This window comes from Peromyscus maniculatus, chromosome 21 (assembly GCF_049852395.1).
Source record: "Peromyscus maniculatus bairdii isolate BWxNUB_F1_BW_parent chromosome 21, HU_Pman_BW_mat_3.1, whole genome shotgun sequence".
Taxonomy (NCBI): domain Eukaryota; kingdom Metazoa; phylum Chordata; class Mammalia; order Rodentia; family Cricetidae; genus Peromyscus; species Peromyscus maniculatus.
In genome coordinates this window covers 29,111,046-29,128,268 of record NC_134872.1, presented here as the reverse complement: position 1 = coordinate 29,128,268, position 17,223 = coordinate 29,111,046, and the positions used below count along the sequence as shown (strand labels likewise).

General features: G+C 38.7%; 1 protein-coding gene across 4 annotated transcripts in view; it reads left to right on the top strand.

Annotated features, from left to right (window-relative positions):
* P4ha1 (prolyl 4-hydroxylase subunit alpha 1) overlaps nt 1–17,223 on the top strand; it is a 58,546-nt gene that overhangs the window by 17,490 nt on the left and 23,833 nt on the right. For all 4 annotated transcript variants that reach the window (XM_042266366.2, XM_076557207.1, XM_042266364.2 and 1 more), the window contains 7 exons: nt 490–592; nt 1,964–2,060; nt 4,483–4,634; nt 7,700–7,837; nt 10,905–11,144; nt 13,283–13,479; nt 15,882–16,058. In XM_042266366.2, the coding sequence (XP_042122300.1) occupies nt 517–592; nt 1,964–2,060; nt 4,483–4,634; nt 7,700–7,837; nt 10,905–11,144; nt 13,283–13,479; nt 15,882–16,058 (1,077 nt within the window). In that variant the 5' untranslated portion in view covers nt 490–516. The remainder of the gene's footprint in view (nt 1–489; nt 593–1,963; nt 2,061–4,482; nt 4,635–7,699; nt 7,838–10,904; nt 11,145–13,282; nt 13,480–15,881; nt 16,059–17,223) is intronic.

The window sequence follows — 17,223 nt, the reverse complement described above, 5'->3', positions numbered from 1 at the left end:
ACTGACTGCTCTTCCAGAGGTCCTGAGTTCCATTCCCAGCACCCATATGGTGGCTCACAACCCTCTGTAATGAGATCTGGCACCCTCTTCTATGTACATAATAAATCTTTAAAAAAAAGGAATACTTTCTTTCTGCCCTTCCAGAGGACCTGAGTTCAGGTCCCAGCACCCATATCTGGTAGCTCACAGCTGCCTATAACTTCAGCTCTAGGGCATCTGACGCCTCTGGCCTGCAAGGACATGCATACTTGTGTGCATAACTACACAGTGTGTATACATACAACCAAGAATAATAAAACTAAATCTTGAAAAGAAACTACAGCTGTTTAGTTGTTCTACTTCTAATGGTAACAGGAAAACAAATGGGTTGAAGTTTTTCTCTAGTATGGAACATCTAACTGTTAAAATCATAAATTAGCTGTTACTAAATTGGTTTATAAAAAATTAACATCAGTTCTAGCCTGGAGACTAACGGCTGTGTTCTTGTAGGTGTGTGACCCTGTGAAGTCTTCCAAGATGATCTGGTGTGTTTTAATGATAGGGATTCTACTCCCTCAGTCTTCAGCCCATCCAGGCTTTTTTACTTCAATTGGTAAGTCTTTACCATTTATGACTTAACTATGTTCTACATTTTTAAATGTAAATGCTTTTGTATTTTTAAATTAGTGAAAAACAAATGCACTATATTCCTGAAGACTGACCTTGGTTTACCCCTTGCCTATCTAAACGGGCAGTTTAAAAACAATCAGTTATGTCTGTCTGCTTTTCTTCTTTTTTTCAATACTGCCGCATTGGTTTCCTTTAAATTAATTTTTCCTGATTAGAAAAGGGACAGGTTTTATGCTTAGAAACTTAGGAGAATTTAGAAAAACATACCAAAGAATTATTGATAGTTGGGTGTGGCAGTACATGGCTTTAATACTAGGACTAGAGGCAGAGGCAGGCAGGTGGATCTCTGTGAGTTCAAAGCCAGCCTGGTCTACACAGATTGAGTTACAGGACAGTCAGAGCTACACAGAGAAACCGTTTCAAACAAAGTACGTGGATTAAAGGAGAGTTTGTGGGGGGGGGGGCGGGGGGCTCTAAAAGAGCAAAAGCATAGACTGTAAGTTCTCCCGCTCTTCCTTGTTCTCAGACTAGGCCTTGCCTAAAGTTTGAGCCATGTCTCTCTGTGATTTCCTCTCTGTACACTTCATATATATAATGAAGTGTTAAAAGAGATGTTTCCCTTCATTCTAGTGACCATTTTGATCCTTTTAAAATTGTAGAACTAGGGCTGGAGAGATGGCTCAGCCTTTAAGAGCACTGGCTGTTCTTTCAGAGGTCCCAAGTTCAATTCCCAGCAACCACATGGTGGCTCACAACCATCTGTAATGAGATCTGGTGCCCTCTTCTGGCCTGCAGGGATACGTGCAGACAGAACATTGTATACATAATAACTAAATAAATCTTTTAAAAAAAATTGTAGAACTAAAACAGAAATATAAATATTTCAAACACTTGGTTTCAGTATATAAAATGATGAGCAGCTCTCTTACTCTTCAAAATATAAAAACTTAAAAAATTTTTGCAACTTTTTCAAGTGTGTATAGTTTTTTGTTTTTGTTTTTGTTTTTTAAATCAAAAATTTTATCTTGAACACAAAAGATGAGGTATAAGAGCAGAGGCAGTAAAGAAGAAACAGTAATTCTTGGAAAGTAGTGTTATTTGTTAATTTAAGTTTGTAAATGAAAGTACCATTTCCCAACATAATCTAAGTTTGCAGAATTTATTAGTTACAAAAACTGGAACTGGAACTCATGATTAGAATTTTATTTGGATTAATTTTGGTTTATATGGTGAATTTAAAAAAAAAGGACAGAAAATGATCCTTTGTAACATATCTGTTCTACTCCAATTAAATCCTCCTGCAGCTAAAGGTTTATGGTAATGAATATTTAATAACCTTTCTCTTCCCATGTAGGTCAGATGACTGATTTGATCCATACTGAGAAAGACCTGGTGACTTCACTGAAAGATTATATCAAAGCAGAGGAGGACAAGTTAGAGCAAATCAAAAAGTAAGTGTGTTTTCCTTACTATGACTGCAACTCTACCTGAATTTTTTCTCTTCTGCGCTAAAGCATCAAGTGGAAATGAAAGCCAGTTAGAACGTCTAAAGCAGTGAGCACAGGAGAATGGGTTAATCCTGGGTCAGGTTCATGTGTGTCAGCTTGTGTGGTAGGTGTATGTACATGTTTATGTTTGCAGGTGCAAGTGCACATGTGTGTAGAGGCCAAAGGTTGACATTAGATGCCTTCTTCTATGGCTGGCTACCTATTTTTTGAGACAGGGTCTCTTTTTATTTTCTGGAGCTGAGGACCGAACCCAGGGCTTTGCACTTGCTAGGCAAGTGCTCTACCAACCCGAGACAGGGTCTCTTAACTCAACCTGGCAAGACTAGTTGGCCAGTAACTTTCCGGGATCTTCCTATTCCACCTCCCCAGCACTAGAATTATAGGCACACACCACTATTGGTGTGGGTGTTGGGGATCTGCACTCAAGTGCCCATCCTTATGTGACAGGCACTTTATACCACCTGAGCCATCTCCCTAGTCCCTAGTTAGCCTTTTCATTGCTGTGACAAAGTAACTTGACACAAACTCCTTGGAGAAAATACGTGCTTTGTCTCACAGTTCAGATGATCTAGTTCCATTCCAATAACAAGCAGCAGAGGAAGAGAGAATGGAGGGATAGCAGACTTCCTCCTTTCCTAACTCAGGAAGGTGCTGCCAGCATTCAGGGTAGGTCTTCCCTACCTAGGTAATCATCTCTGAAAACATCTCACAGATACACCCAAAGCCATCCTTTAAGAGGAACTTCTCCACCTAGTGATGTTGACCGTCAAGATTAACCATCACAGTGTAGAAGAATATGGACGCATGAGGATGTAGAATTCAGGCTAATATCTTCCATAATCTCCCAAATAAGCCACCTGCTAAATACTTTTCCAGTTCTACTCATGAGATTCTATTGTAGAGCTTACAGTGATAAGCCTGATTAGTGTTATCTAATATAAAAAACCTTGTGGTTTTTCTTGAATGTTAATTTTATTGACTCAGGTTTATAGTTAATCCTGAGAATTTGTGCTTTGTTTAATGAATGTTTCAGTGTTGATGTTCTTGTTTTATGTGTGTGTGTGCTGAGACAGTCCCACTGTAGCACTGGGTGACCTGAAACTCACTGAGATTGAGGGAGTTGAGTGCTGGGATTAAAGGTGTGCCCCTGGCTGATGAGGTTTCTGCTTTCAAACTCATTTTCTACATAGAGTTTAAAGATTTGCTGTAAATTAGCCAAACATGGCTGCACATACACATAATTCCAGCACTTGGGAGGTAGAAGCAGGAGGATCATAATAAAAGCCAGTCTAGACTGCATACTATAGTAAGACCTCTCAAAAAGCAAAACAAAGCAAATAATAGTAATAATAATAATAATAATAATAATAAATAATAATTAGCATGAATTAGGCTGAACTCAATGGCATGTACCAGTACTCACTGCTACTCCAGGGGAGGAAGCAGGGAGAGCTCTTGAGTCCAGAAATTCAAGGCTTGCCTGAGTGGCAACCTATTTTTTAAAAAAGAAAAACACATTGTATAAGGGGCTAGAAAGATGGCTCAGCAGTTAAGGGCACTGGCTGCTCTCTCAGAGGATTCAGGTTCAATTTCCAGCACTCACAAGGTGGCTGACAGTTGTCTGTAACTTCAGTTCCAGATCTGATGTCCTCTTCTGGCCTCCTCAGGCACCAAGCCTGCACATGGTAAACATACCTTCTTCATGCAGGCAAAACACTCATACACAATATGAAAATAAGAAAAAAAAATACAAATTTGTTTTTAGGAATCTTAAGTTGTTTTAAATGCATACTTAACAGAATCTAGGCAGGGCCAGTTCATTTTTATTATAATAGTAATTAAAGCTTTCTAGGATTTATGGGGAAATGAAAGTTTTGAGTGATTAAATTTTAGCTTTGACTGAGACAAGATTCCGTTTGGGAGAAATAATCTAAAACAAAAGTTGTATGGTTGTATTTTTGATTCTATTAAGTTAGGTTTTTATCTGTAAGATCTTGTGTTTTAGAGAGTCTTTATAATTTTATTTTAAAAGGAAGTTGTAGACAATAGCTTTAAATGAAAACCTTATAATTAGTCCCTTTTCCCAAGTTCTTTACTTTATGTGATTTCCTCGGTACACTCTTTTTGAGGGAATGGGGAGGGACTTGCTGTGTAGACCAGGCTAGCCTTGAATTCACTTGCCTCTACCTCCTGAGTGCTGGGATTAAAAGCACATGCCACATTTGGGTGGCTAGGGAAGTGGGGAGGTGTTGGAGGAGGGGAAATCTGAATATATTGTATGGAAAAAAATCTATTTTCAGAAACAAAAAAAGCATGTGCCACAATGCCTGGCTTAGCATACTACTTTTATGTCTTATGTCTATAGATGGGCGGAGAAGTTAGACCGACTAACCAACACAGCAACAAAAGATCCAGAAGGGTTTGTTGGGCATCCTGTAAATGCATTCAAGTTAATGAAACGTCTGAACACTGAGTGGAGTGAGTTGGAGAATCTGGTCCTCAAGGATATGTCAGATGGTAAGTTCAAAGAGACTTGAGAACCAAAAACTAATTCAGTTCTTAGTACAGCAGATGTTTATGTTGTTAATTGAATTATTGTAAGTATGTTTGGTTTGATTAGAGATAGTTGAAATCTGGAGCATTTGATTAAAAAAATAGTAACTTCTAATACTTGAAATAACGTGGGTGGTTTTAGAGAAATGATTAGATTATTTGGAATATAACTTCATTTCTAAGGGTAAAAACAATTGGGAATTGTCTTTACAAAGAGGAATGTTAGCTGTGTTCTACCCAGTATTTTGTGTTTAGGGTTATTTTACTTAATGTAGGCAATAAATTAAAAAAACAAACAAACAAAACCGAAGCTACAGACATTAATACTCACAAGTCTTTGTACATGAAATAATAAAATTGTAGTTGGAATGTTGTTGTTCTAACTAACAAAGAAAACCAAGCCTGGAATTTAAGGAGGTAAAGGCATTTTGTAGTGTACAGTAGAAGCTCAACTATTTGTTGACTGCATGACTGATTTAAAGAAGAAAGAAAAAAGAGCAAACTGAACTGTGTAGATAAAGTACTCTCTAGAATGCTTACCAGTGTTAGTGAGCAGTAAAGTAAACCTCTTTATCATGATAGTTACAGTTAGCCACAGCTCCAAAGTGTAGAAAACTTCAAAAGTGAATAGTAAGTAAGTTGAAAGTTTTGTGGCTTTTGACTGTGAGATGAACTCCTGCTGCCCTGCCCTGCTGGGGTGTGAGGCCCCTTTCCTTCTCCCCGCCCTTAGTCCTTAGCAGCCCTCTGTTCTCAGGGCATTGTTGTGGTCTCACATTTCATAGTGTTAAGTAACCCTCGGAGCACACATGATCCACAAGTGCAAGTGTAATGATGCTGCAATTTGGATGTGTTAGAAGCAATACAGTGTTCCTGTAAGTGAAAGCTCTTGACTTAGAAATGAAGGAAAAAAACATAGAAGTCCCTAAGATCCTTGGTAAGAATAAGTCTCATTCATTAAATTGTGAAGAAGGAAAAATAAGTTCTATATAGTTTTGCTATTGCACCTCAGATTACAAAAGCTATGCTCATGCTGTATGATGAGCACCTCAGTTAGCTAGAAAAGATACTGAACTTGTATATGTATGTAGGAGAAAAACAGTCTGTAAGGTTTTAGTACTAGCCATGCTTTCTTTCAACTACTAAAAGTTTTGCAGTGGGTCTCCTGTGGGTAAGGAAAGAACATGACTACCTATAGGACCGTGAAAAGTAATGACAGATGCTTGTGGACACTTCTTTACCATGAGCAGGGTTTCCCATTATATTAACACCTGAGACCATTTATAAGGAAATATACCCTTTGTATACACACACACACACAAACACACACACACACACACCCCATTCTACGGTAATGACCTATAGTTCTTTTATAATGTGAACCTTGAGACTTTGGCATTTTTTGTGTGGTAGTCATCCCATAATTATACACACACACACACACACACACACACACACACACACACACACACAGCCAAATACCATATATATGGGGGGGGTGAGGGAGAGAGATAGAGAAAAAAAAATGAGAACCTGTCTAAAATGCACAAAGCCCCAGGTTCCATCCTCAGGACTCTTTCCCCAAAAAACACAAACACTCTAGGATTTATATAAACTATATTAAAATCAAACTAACAAATGAATTACTTGATAACTGTATAGGCCCTAAGGGGAATGGATTATAAACACTCCTTTAAAAAGACAAAATCAAAATGTGATTTAAAATTTTAATGACACAAATGTTACCACTGTAAATAGTTATGTATATTATATATAACAATTATAGCAATAATAGAATATTATATAATGTATTACATGTAATATAACACATTTTACATATATATAAAGTCACATATACATTGTCCTCTTTTTCTCCGGGAGAACTTAAGCAGCATATTAGGTTTGTTTTGATGCAAAAGAAACATAAGAGCCAGATGGGGTGGCGCACACCTTTAATCCCCGCACTCGAGAGGCAGAGGCAGGTGGATCTCTGAGGTCTAGGCCAGTCTGGTCTAGTGAGACTCTGTCTTGAAAAAAAAACAAAAAGAAAAAAATCATATTCTTCTGTAAAACTTGCTTATTAAATTTCATGTGGAAAAGTTGGTTTTAAAATAGAAAATATTGAGGCTGGGCGGCAATGGCGCACGCCCTTAATCCCAGCATACAGAGCAAGATCCAGGACAGGCACCAAAACTACATGGAGAAACCCTGTCTTGAAAAACCAAAAAAAAAGAAAGAAAGAAAAGAAAGTATTGATATAAATGCTAGTCTTCCAGCTAACTATTCAGTTGTACATTACCATTAAAAAATATATGATGTTTAGTGATCAAAATAATATAGTCAACAGTAAATTAATGAAACTATTTCCAATGGTTTTTCGAGACAGGGCTTCTCTGTGTAGCTTTGCGCCTTTCCTGGAACTCGCTTTGGAGACCAGGCTGGCCTCGAACTCAGAGATCTGTCTGCCTCTGCCTCCCGAGTGCTGGGATTAAAGGCATGCGCCACCACCGCCCGACCTTCTGTGTATTTTTTTAGACAGGGTCTAACTGTGTAGTACTAGCTGGTCTGCAACTCGCAGACTCTGCCTGTCTCTGCCTCCACATGCTGGAATTAAGGGCATGCACGGGCTAGCATGCCTGGCTTGTTTGGGCATTTTGAGACAGTCTTATATATCCCAGGCTGGCCCAAACATTTGTCATCCTCTTGTAGGAGTTCCTGATTTAGAGGCATGTGCTACCATCCCTGGCCTCTGGGTGTTTGCTTTTTCCTTGTGTTGTGTAACAATGACTAATATGAATGCAATTCTGAAGTGACCTCAGATTGCTTACATTTTAACGGGACTAGGGAATTGAAGTTAATGGTCTGTTCCATCAATGTCAGTGTGTTGCTCTTCTAGGTGAACATGTGAAAATTTCATGTTAAGGTAGAAAAATTGTAAGTTTTTTTTTTATACTCTTAAAAGTCAGTGCATTTCTATTAAAAGTCAATGAATATTTACAGCCTAGCCTTCCCCACTGTTTTTCTATTTCAAGGCTTTATCTCTAACCTGACCATTCAGAGGCAGTACTTCCCTAATGATGAAGATCAGGTTGGGGCCGCTAAAGCTCTGTTTCGTCTGCAAGACACCTACAATCTGGACACAGACACCATCTCAAAGGGCAATCTTCCAGGTAAGAGAATTCTTCCCCTCCATCAGTGTTTGTCGCCCAGCTGCTCTCTTCAGCCCACTAGGAGAATGTGAGTAATTTATATCTTAAAGTATGTGACTGCCACATATTGTCACTTACAGACTGTTACTGTGTGGTCTGCACGAGTCCATGTCCATACTCTCCTGTTGTGCCTTGCATGGTCCCAAACACTAGACTTGCTGGATCGTGAGCTCATTTCAGACATGTACCAGCCTCACAGCAGTGAGGGTCAAAACTTAATATGACTCTTTGGTGTCTGGAATTAATTCTACCACACTAAACTATTAAGAAGTAGGATTTTTTTTTTTTTTTAATCTGCTATGGTTTAATGTGTCTCTGCCAGTTCCAGCTATTGAAACTTCACCGCCATGAATTTGAGGCCAGCCTGGGTACATTAACAAGTACCCGACCACACAGGCATGTATAGCAAAGTTGTTTCTCTTATCAGTTTGTTGGTATTAATTGTTAGTATTAATTGTCAATTTGACCAAAGTAGAATGCCTTGGGAAGAGATGGGCCTCTGGACTTGCCTGTGGGGGATTGTCTTTAATACTAGATTGAAATAGGAAGACCTGCCCACTAAAGATGGGTTCACTCCCTCAATAGGGTAATATATAAATTTACCAGGAATATTTTGTCATTTTATTTTTTATTGAAAGTAGTTTTTTCAATATAGTCTATTCTGATTAGTTTCCTCTCTCCCAGCTCTCCAGGATCCTTCTTACTTCCCCACCCACCCAAATCCACTCTCTTTCTTTTTCTCTCCCATTAGAATACAAACAGGTTTCTAAAAAAAAACAGAAAAAAAAATGGACAAAACAAGTGTATTCCTTCCCTTAACCTCCCTTCCCTGTTTTGTTCTCCCATTCTAGTTGTCTTTGCCCCACCCCCACACTCCCTGGTCCTCCATAACTATTCTTTTTCGCCTTCCGAGGGAGATCCTTTCCTCCCCACTAGACCCTTATTCTCTACCTAACCACTGGCTATACCGACTTAACAGCTAATATGCACATATAATCAGACACACACCACATTTGTCTTCTTGAGTCTGGGTCACCTCCCTCAGGTTGATGGTTTTTCTACTTCCATCCATTTAGCTATGTTTCTGTTTTTTTTTGTTTTTTTTTTTAAAGCTGAATAGTATACTACATTTTCTTTTATCCAGTCATCTGTTTGTAGACGAATTAAATGGTCTTATTAATAAAAACCTGGAGCCAGATATTGGGGTGAAAAACTGAGAGATCACAGGAATAGGACAAGCCACAGACAACCTCACCTCACCAATACCTCAGTCTCTAAAGAGGCCTACTTCCCGAATATTCACGCCTATATGCCTTTCTGTTCTGCCATCTCATTTCCTTTCTCCGCCTGACTACATCACTTCCTCTTCCTGCCCAACTCTGTCACTTTATGTCTGTCTGTACAGACCTCTAGACCTTTATGGTTAATGCTGGGATTAAAGGTATGTATTACCAGACTGGCTCTATTCCCAGTGTGGCCTTGAACTCTCGGAGATCCAGATGGATCGCTGAGTTCTGAGTGATAGGATTAAAGGTGTGTGCTACCATTGCCTGACCTCTATGTTTACTATAGTGGCTGGCTTTTTCCTCTGATCCTCAGATAAACTTAAGTGGGGTACACAGATAAAATATCACCACCTCTGTTGATGGACATCTGTTTCCAATTTTTGGCTGTTTTAATAATAGAACATAGCAGCAGTGAACTTGGTTGAACATGTGTCTCTCGATGTAGAGTCCTTTGGGTAGATGCCCAAAGGAGGAAATAACACCTAAAAGGAGTAGACGGTAAGAGATGATCCAACTCGGCTGAAATCAGTAAATAGAAACAACAACAACAACAATACAGAGAATCAGTGAAACAAAAAGATCGGCAAGATGGGTAAACCCTTAACTAGATTAACTAAAAATGGAGAGAGAAGGTCCACATAACTCAAAGTAGAGACAGAAAGGAGGAGGTACAGCAGACACTGAGGACTGGTTTTACAAAGTGAACTAGTCAGCCGTTTGCTTTTCTCTCTGCTCATCTCTTGCCCAGATGGTCCCTTAAGGATAAGATGGATATCTCATTTTTGTTGTTGCTTCTGAGACAGTGTGATTCCTGCTGCATTATATAATAGTGTACTTTATCTTGATGGATGTTTCATCTTGGTAACTTCATCTGTTTCATATATACTTCATAAATGAAAACACCTGCCCACACCGTGACCTGTACACAGATGTTAATGTAGTAGTAGTAATAATAATAATAATAATAATAATAATAATAATAATAATAATAATACAATAATAATAATAATGTAACATAGATGCTACATGATTTCATCTAGATCTTGGGTTCTTTTTCATTTTTTTACATTTACTTATTTTGTGTGTATGCCTTATGACTGCGATGGCATGCATGTGGAAGTCAGAGGACAACTTGTGGAGTCAGTGCTCTCCTTCCACTGTGAGTTTTGGGATGAAGTTAGGTCTTCAGGCTTGGAGGCCAGTCCCTTTACCTGCTGAGACAGGTTTTTTTTGTTTGGTTTGGTTTTTCAAGACAGGGTTTCTCTGTGTACCAGCTTTGGCTGTCCTGGATCTCACTCTGTAGATTGGGCTGGCCTCGAACTCACAGAGGTCCACCTGCCTCTGGTTCCCAAGTGCTGCAATTAAAGCCGTGCACCACCCCCGGCTGGCCTTAGGCTCTTGAGGCGCATCCCCGAACCCACTGTATCATCCTCGCTGTGCTGCACTCTTTTGTTTGTTTGTAAAATTAGGCCAGTCTTTGGATTGATTGATTGATTTTGAGGCAGGGTCTCTCTGTGTAGCTCTGACAGTCCTGGAACTTGCTATATAAACTGCCTGCCTTTACCCCCTGAGTGCTAGGATTAATGGTGTGTGCTAGCACACTCAACTGAGTTTTGCTTTTCTTATCACTGATGATTAAGAAGTTCAAATCAAGGTGAAGCAGCGCTTGGAGAGTTTGGGTGACCCTAAGTAAGTATTATACAATGTGAAGATGGCCAATGCTCTGTGTTTTCTTTCCATAGGCGTGCAACACAAGTCTTTCCTGACCGCCGAGGACTGCTTTGAGCTGGGCAAAGTGGCCTATACAGAAGCAGATTACTACCACACGGAGTTGTGGATGGAACAAGCGCTAATGCAGTTGGAGGAAGGCGAGGTTTCTGCCGTGGATAAAGTCTCTGTTCTAGATTACCTGAGCTATGCCGTGTACCAGCAGGGAGACCTGGATAAGGCACTTTTGCTCACAAAGAAGCTTCTTGAACTAGGTATGTTATCTGGCCTGTTTACATTATTACGGGGCGGGGCGATCTTTCTGCAAATCTGTTGACTTGTCTCTCCAACCACACAGCCAGAAGTCTAGCCCTTGCTCCCCCAGACATACAGTATCTTCTCACTACTTATTCTCAGAGTCAGCCGGAACTGAAAGGAACTGATCATAACACAGCAGTTGCTGTGTTCCTCTGCCATTTCCTCTGGGAATTTAAAAATGGGAACAGCCAGGCCATGGTGGTGCACTCCTTGAATCTCCAGCACTTGGGAGACAGAGGCAGGTGAATCTTTGTGAGATCAAGGCCAGCCTGGTCTATAGAGTGAGTTCCAGGACAGCCAGGCAGACAGTGGGACCTTGTTTCAGGTAAAAAAAAAAAAAAAAAAAAGGTCAAACCTAGATGAAGAACTCAGTTGAAAATGTTTACTTATCATGTGGCCATAGTAATTGCTAACCACTTTCCTTTGAAGAACATTCTTTTTTGCATTCAAATGTTAGAAAAATGATATGAGAATTTTTAAAAAATGACTTATTTTATGTGTACGAGTATTCACCTGCGTGTGTGTAATGATCACTAAGGCCAGAAAAGGGTGTCACGTCCCTTGAAAGCACGTGGGTGCTGGGAACTGAGCCCTGGACCTGTAAGCAGCTGTGCTTTTAACCCCAGCCATTTCTCTAGCCGCCCAGATTTCTTGATTTCTACCCAGTGAAATGCTGCAGTCTTTGGAAACGGAGTCTCAGAACACACAAAATAGTCAATTCAGGCAGCCTTTGATACAATATGAAGAAGGAACATTTAATAAATTATTTTATGATTAAGATGATGTTAGAAAAGTGAGCCTGCTCCAAAAGATTGATGAACTGAAAGTGAACTTTATGATAATTGGTTTATTTCTTAGTTAATGACTAAGTCAAGATATTAGTTCAAATAACACTTGTTTTTCTTTTGGTATGTTTTTCTCTTGATTTAAATTATATGGGACTGGAGAGATGGCTCAGTGGTTAAGAGCAATGACTGTTCTGCCAGAGGATCTGGGTTCAAGTCCCAGCACCCACATGGCAGCTCACAACTGTCTATAGCTCCAAGATCTGACACCCTCACACAGTCTATTTACATGCAGCAAAACACCAATGCAAATAAAATAAAAATAAGTAAATTATAAAGTATACTTTGTATTCCATGTAGAAAATGTATTAGTAGAGAAAAAGAATCAACTTTTTCCCATGTAATATATATTCCCTCTCCACACACTTTTCTCTTTTATTGTATACCATAACATACATTGTGATCTGTTTCAGAAGAACTAAAATACTTTACAAACAACGCTTTGATTAACACCACAAGTGATACATCTACTTCCTGTTCTTTTTATTTCTGTCTCTGTGGTTGTTTGGATTGGTTTTTCCTGAATAGAAAGTAGCTAAAAATTATCACTAGCAATTTCTGGGGCAGTTAGTAAATTTTGGCATGTTTGAAAATTATATCTCTTCAGTTTCCTTTTTCTTTCTTACTTAGAAATTTAGAGCTGAAGTCTACTCAGCCCTCAGATGTAAACTGGTCTGCATTTGTCTGTGGTGAATATTAGTTAGAAGTGGGTCTACTTTGTCTTTACCATAGTGATTACTTTGTAGCCACAAAATGATCTTTCCCTTACTTAAAATACATGGATGAGAAAGACTGTGACAGGGTTTCTCCGTGTAGCCCTGGCTGTCCTGGAACTCGCTCTGTAGACCAGGCTGGCCTCGAACTCAAGATATCCTCCTGCCTCTGCCTCCTAAGTGCTGGGATTAAAGGTGTGCGCCACTGTGCCCAGCTGAGTAAGACTCTAAAGTGTCATTTGACATCAAATTAAACATTGTTTGGGGGCTGATCAGTAAAGTTCTCAAAGTAGAAGCAATAATTGTTGCCTAAAGATACAAAACTGCTCTGTCGCCAGAGCTGTTTCTGTACAGGGCAGGTCTCTCCTGATTGACTAGTTTACATCTTGTTTTGGCACTAATAACTTATATTAGTGCCTTCTTTCTCAAAAGCATCTTAGTTAAGAAGATAAACTTTAGATCCCTGTGTTTTTGTTCCTGTTTTCTGATGATTGGACAACTGGAAACTTGACCATGTATACTCTCTCTTTTTAATAGATCCTGAACATCAGAGAGCTAATGGTAACTTAAGATATTTTGAGTATATTATGACTAAAGAAAAAGATACCAATAAGTCTGCTTCAGATGGCCAATCTGATCAGAAAACTACACCAAGGAAAAAAGGGATTGCTGTGGATTACCTGCCAGAAAGACAGAAGTACGAAATGCTGTGCCGTGGGGAGGGTATCAAAATGGTAAAGTGGAAATAGTCAATTGTGTGTGTGTGAATGTGTATGTGCTTGTACATAGTGCTAGAGATGAGATAAAAATCAGAATGACTGAACAAAATAGTGTGCTCTATTGCCTTACTATGGATGAAAATGTATCACTATGCATATGTTACACATTATTTCCCCAAATGAATTGATTATGGAACCTTCTTTAAAACTGTTCTGTGGTGCAGACATACATTGTTAGTGAGTTTTTAGAGTAAGCATTTCTAAGTGTAAACGCTTGAAAAAAATGTTTAAATTCTCTATCTCTACTAAGAAAGTAAAGCTAGGCTTCCTATTTTGGCATTGAAGAGTGCTAACAGTCTAATCGCTAACCACATATGTGTACATTACATCATTATGGACAGGTTCACAGATCCCTAGCAACAATTTTTTGCTTTTGCTTTGGGAGCTAATGAGCAAGGCAAGAATAGAAGACTTTGTTAGATTCCTGGAGCTGTTTTGTTCATTTCATTTCTAATACTAGTGTGTGTGTGTGTGTGTGTGTGTGTGTGTGTGTGTGTGTGTGTGTGTGTGTGTGTGTGTGTGTGTGTGTTAGGCACCTTTGTATCGCTGATAAAATGCCACAGGTTGTGGGGTAAGCACCACATACTCTCTCCAAGGTGTCCTGCTTTGCCATGGGCCCAAAGGATGCAGTGAGTGGTATGGATTATGGACTAAAATCTCTGAGCCCATGAGCCTAAATTAATCTTTCCTCCTTTTAAAGGCATTAAGAACTCAAAATCACAAGAGGCCAGTATCATTACAGATTTATAGAAGTTACATAATAATATCAAATGTCTAGTTAGTTTTCAAATTTCCATGGTGAACTGTCTGAACTTGTTTTAGAAACAGGATCTTCTACATCACAGACTATTGGCTTGTAACTCTGTATCTTACTCACTATGGAATTTTGACCTGGTCCTTCTGCATTTATGCCCACGCCCAGTTAATACATTGCTAGGGATTCAACTTAGAAGGGCTTTGTGCATGCTAGGCAAGCACTCTGCCAACTGAACTACATTCCCAGTCCTTAGTAACTTTGATTAAGCCAGCAAAGGGGAATTATGAACACATATAGAATCCTGCTAATTTACATTTGTTAGTATGCCTCATGAATGTCAGCTCTGCCCATAGTCAGAGAAGCATCCCTTTTTCAAATTGTTAAATTCATCACTATAAAAGATTGATTGGATGTAAAGCCTTGGATTTGACTCTTGAAGTACATGGAGAAAAATTATTTGTTATCTAACAGTTAAATGTCATATGTGACATATATGTTTAAGATAAGAATCCAGAAGCTTATTATGGTGGCACATGGGTGTAAAACCATCACTCAAACATCCAAGAGACTGAGGCAAATGGTTTTTGAGTTTGAAGTCAGCCTGGAGTATGAGGGACCTTGCCTTTATAATAAAACAATAGCTTACTTCATTACTGTATGTGCATAGATGATTGAAGGAAACATTTATTTGCTTTGTTGTCTGTTCTCATTCTCAATAATACAAGTGCCTGATTTCTTTAAGAATTTACTTCCTCTTTTTATAAGTACTCATTTTCACTTGCTGTTAAGAATATACTATTACTGGGGCTGAAGAGATTTTAGTGGCTGAGTGCTTGCTGCTCTTCCAGGGACTTGAGTGTGGTCCCAGTACCCATGACAGGTGACACAGAACCACCTGTAACTCCAGGAGAGTTGACCAACACACTCTTCTGACTTTTATGAGCACTGCACTCACATGCACATACACACATACATACATGTTAAAAATCACACACACACACACACACACACACAATGTTATCATAACTGCTATTTTTACCACAAGCTTTTAACTGTGAAATAATTATGAATATTTCATTTAGTTTAGTTATTTTATGTTTTTATCCCCCCTTCTTGAAACTGCATTTTTCTAGGTGCTTCCTGGTTACTTTGGATTTTGGAGCAATGCTGGACATACTTTTTTTTTTCTTTTAAATAAGCATTTAAATGTTACTTGATGTTTACGATACCTAAAATTTATTTGATAAGAGAATGATGGAAATAAGAAACATTATCTTTTTTTCTTATTCGAAGCCTCCCTCTTCTCCAGAAAATAATCTTTTATATTTTTCAGTGCTAGGGATTGAACCCAGTGCTTTTCATATGCCAGGTAACCACTCTGCCACCAAGCTGCACCCACTAACCCTATGAATCATTAATAACATTTTAAAGAGCCTAAATGTTTGGTTGATGCAAAACATTTACAGGATACTGCTGCTTTGTGTGCTATTCCAGAGATCATCTGTGTATGTGTGTGCAAACATAATTATTGTTTCTAACCCATAAAGGAATAGACAGCAAGATATTATTCTAATATATTTTTTACTTTCTTTCTATTTAGACTCCTCGGAGACAAAAAAAGCTGTTCTGTCGCTACCACGATGGAAACCGGAATCCTAAATTTATTCTGGCTCCAGCCAAACAAGAGGATGAGTGGGACAAACCTCGTATTATTCGTTTCCATGATATTATTTCTGATGCGGAAATTGAAACTGTCAAAGACTTAGCAAAACCAAGGGTAACTTTTTTTCTTCTCAGTTGACTGAATGTTTGTGATAATCTTTTCTTTGCAAGGTGACAGGAAGGTTAACTAAGGTGGCCATAACTTCAGATGGTCTTAAGTGTTGTTGCCTCAAATTAATGGTGTTAAGTTACGGTTTATACTAGTTGTCTCAGTTTGTTATCAGCACAACTAACACATCCTATGGCTGGGCTTTAAACAGTAAGTAATGAAAACCATAGATTTCTCTTCATACATGAGAAATGTGTTTGCTGTCTTACCGGAAGACCTTTCTACATATTTTGTAGCCTTCAGTACCACTCAAAGTCAAACTTTTCATACATAGTATATTTTTATAGGAATCTTGCTAATTTTAAAATAGTATTATAGATTCCTAATTTTAGTTTGTATCATTTTTTAAAATCTTCTTTTATGGATATGGGTGTTTTGTTTGCATGTGTGTCCGTGTACCATGTGCATGCTGTGCCTATAGAGGCTAGAGGGTGTCAGATCCTCTGGAACTGGAGTTACAGATGGTTGTGTTCTGCCACGTGGGTGCAGGGAATCAAACCTCAGTCCTCTGCAAGAGCAACAAAGTGCTCTGAAGAACTGCTGGGCCATCTCTCCAGCCTCTTTAATCTATCTTAATAAGAAGAGCAGTCGAACGTGAGTTACACCTAACTCTACACGTGTAGTGTTGGTCACAGAAGCTTGTCTTTGTGTGAGAACGTGGAGACTATCCCTCTGTCCTTGCCCTTTTTGATCATTTTGTTCTTTAAAACAGCACATTTGATTAATAATAAAATGAAAGCTTTTGTAGAGTTATTAAATAAATTCTGATTATTATTTCTTTGTAATATGTAGGGGTTGACACATTTCTATAAAAGTCAAGGTAGTAAGTGTTTTTTGGGATTTGTCAGCTGTGTGGTCTCTGTGCTAACAACTCCGCTTTGCCATCTGGTGTAAAAATAACCAAAGAGAGCATGTGAATGAGTGCAGTGGTTATGGTACACTCAAGTCTTTACTTCTAAAAGCTGGTGGCAGCTGATTTGGCTGCTGGGCTTCCTGGCTCTGTGGATATGTACTTAGATTAGATAAACTTGAATTTTTTTATTTTTTCTAAATTTTTTAAACATAATATTTTTATTGATTATTTGGGAACTTCACATCATGCACCCAGTCT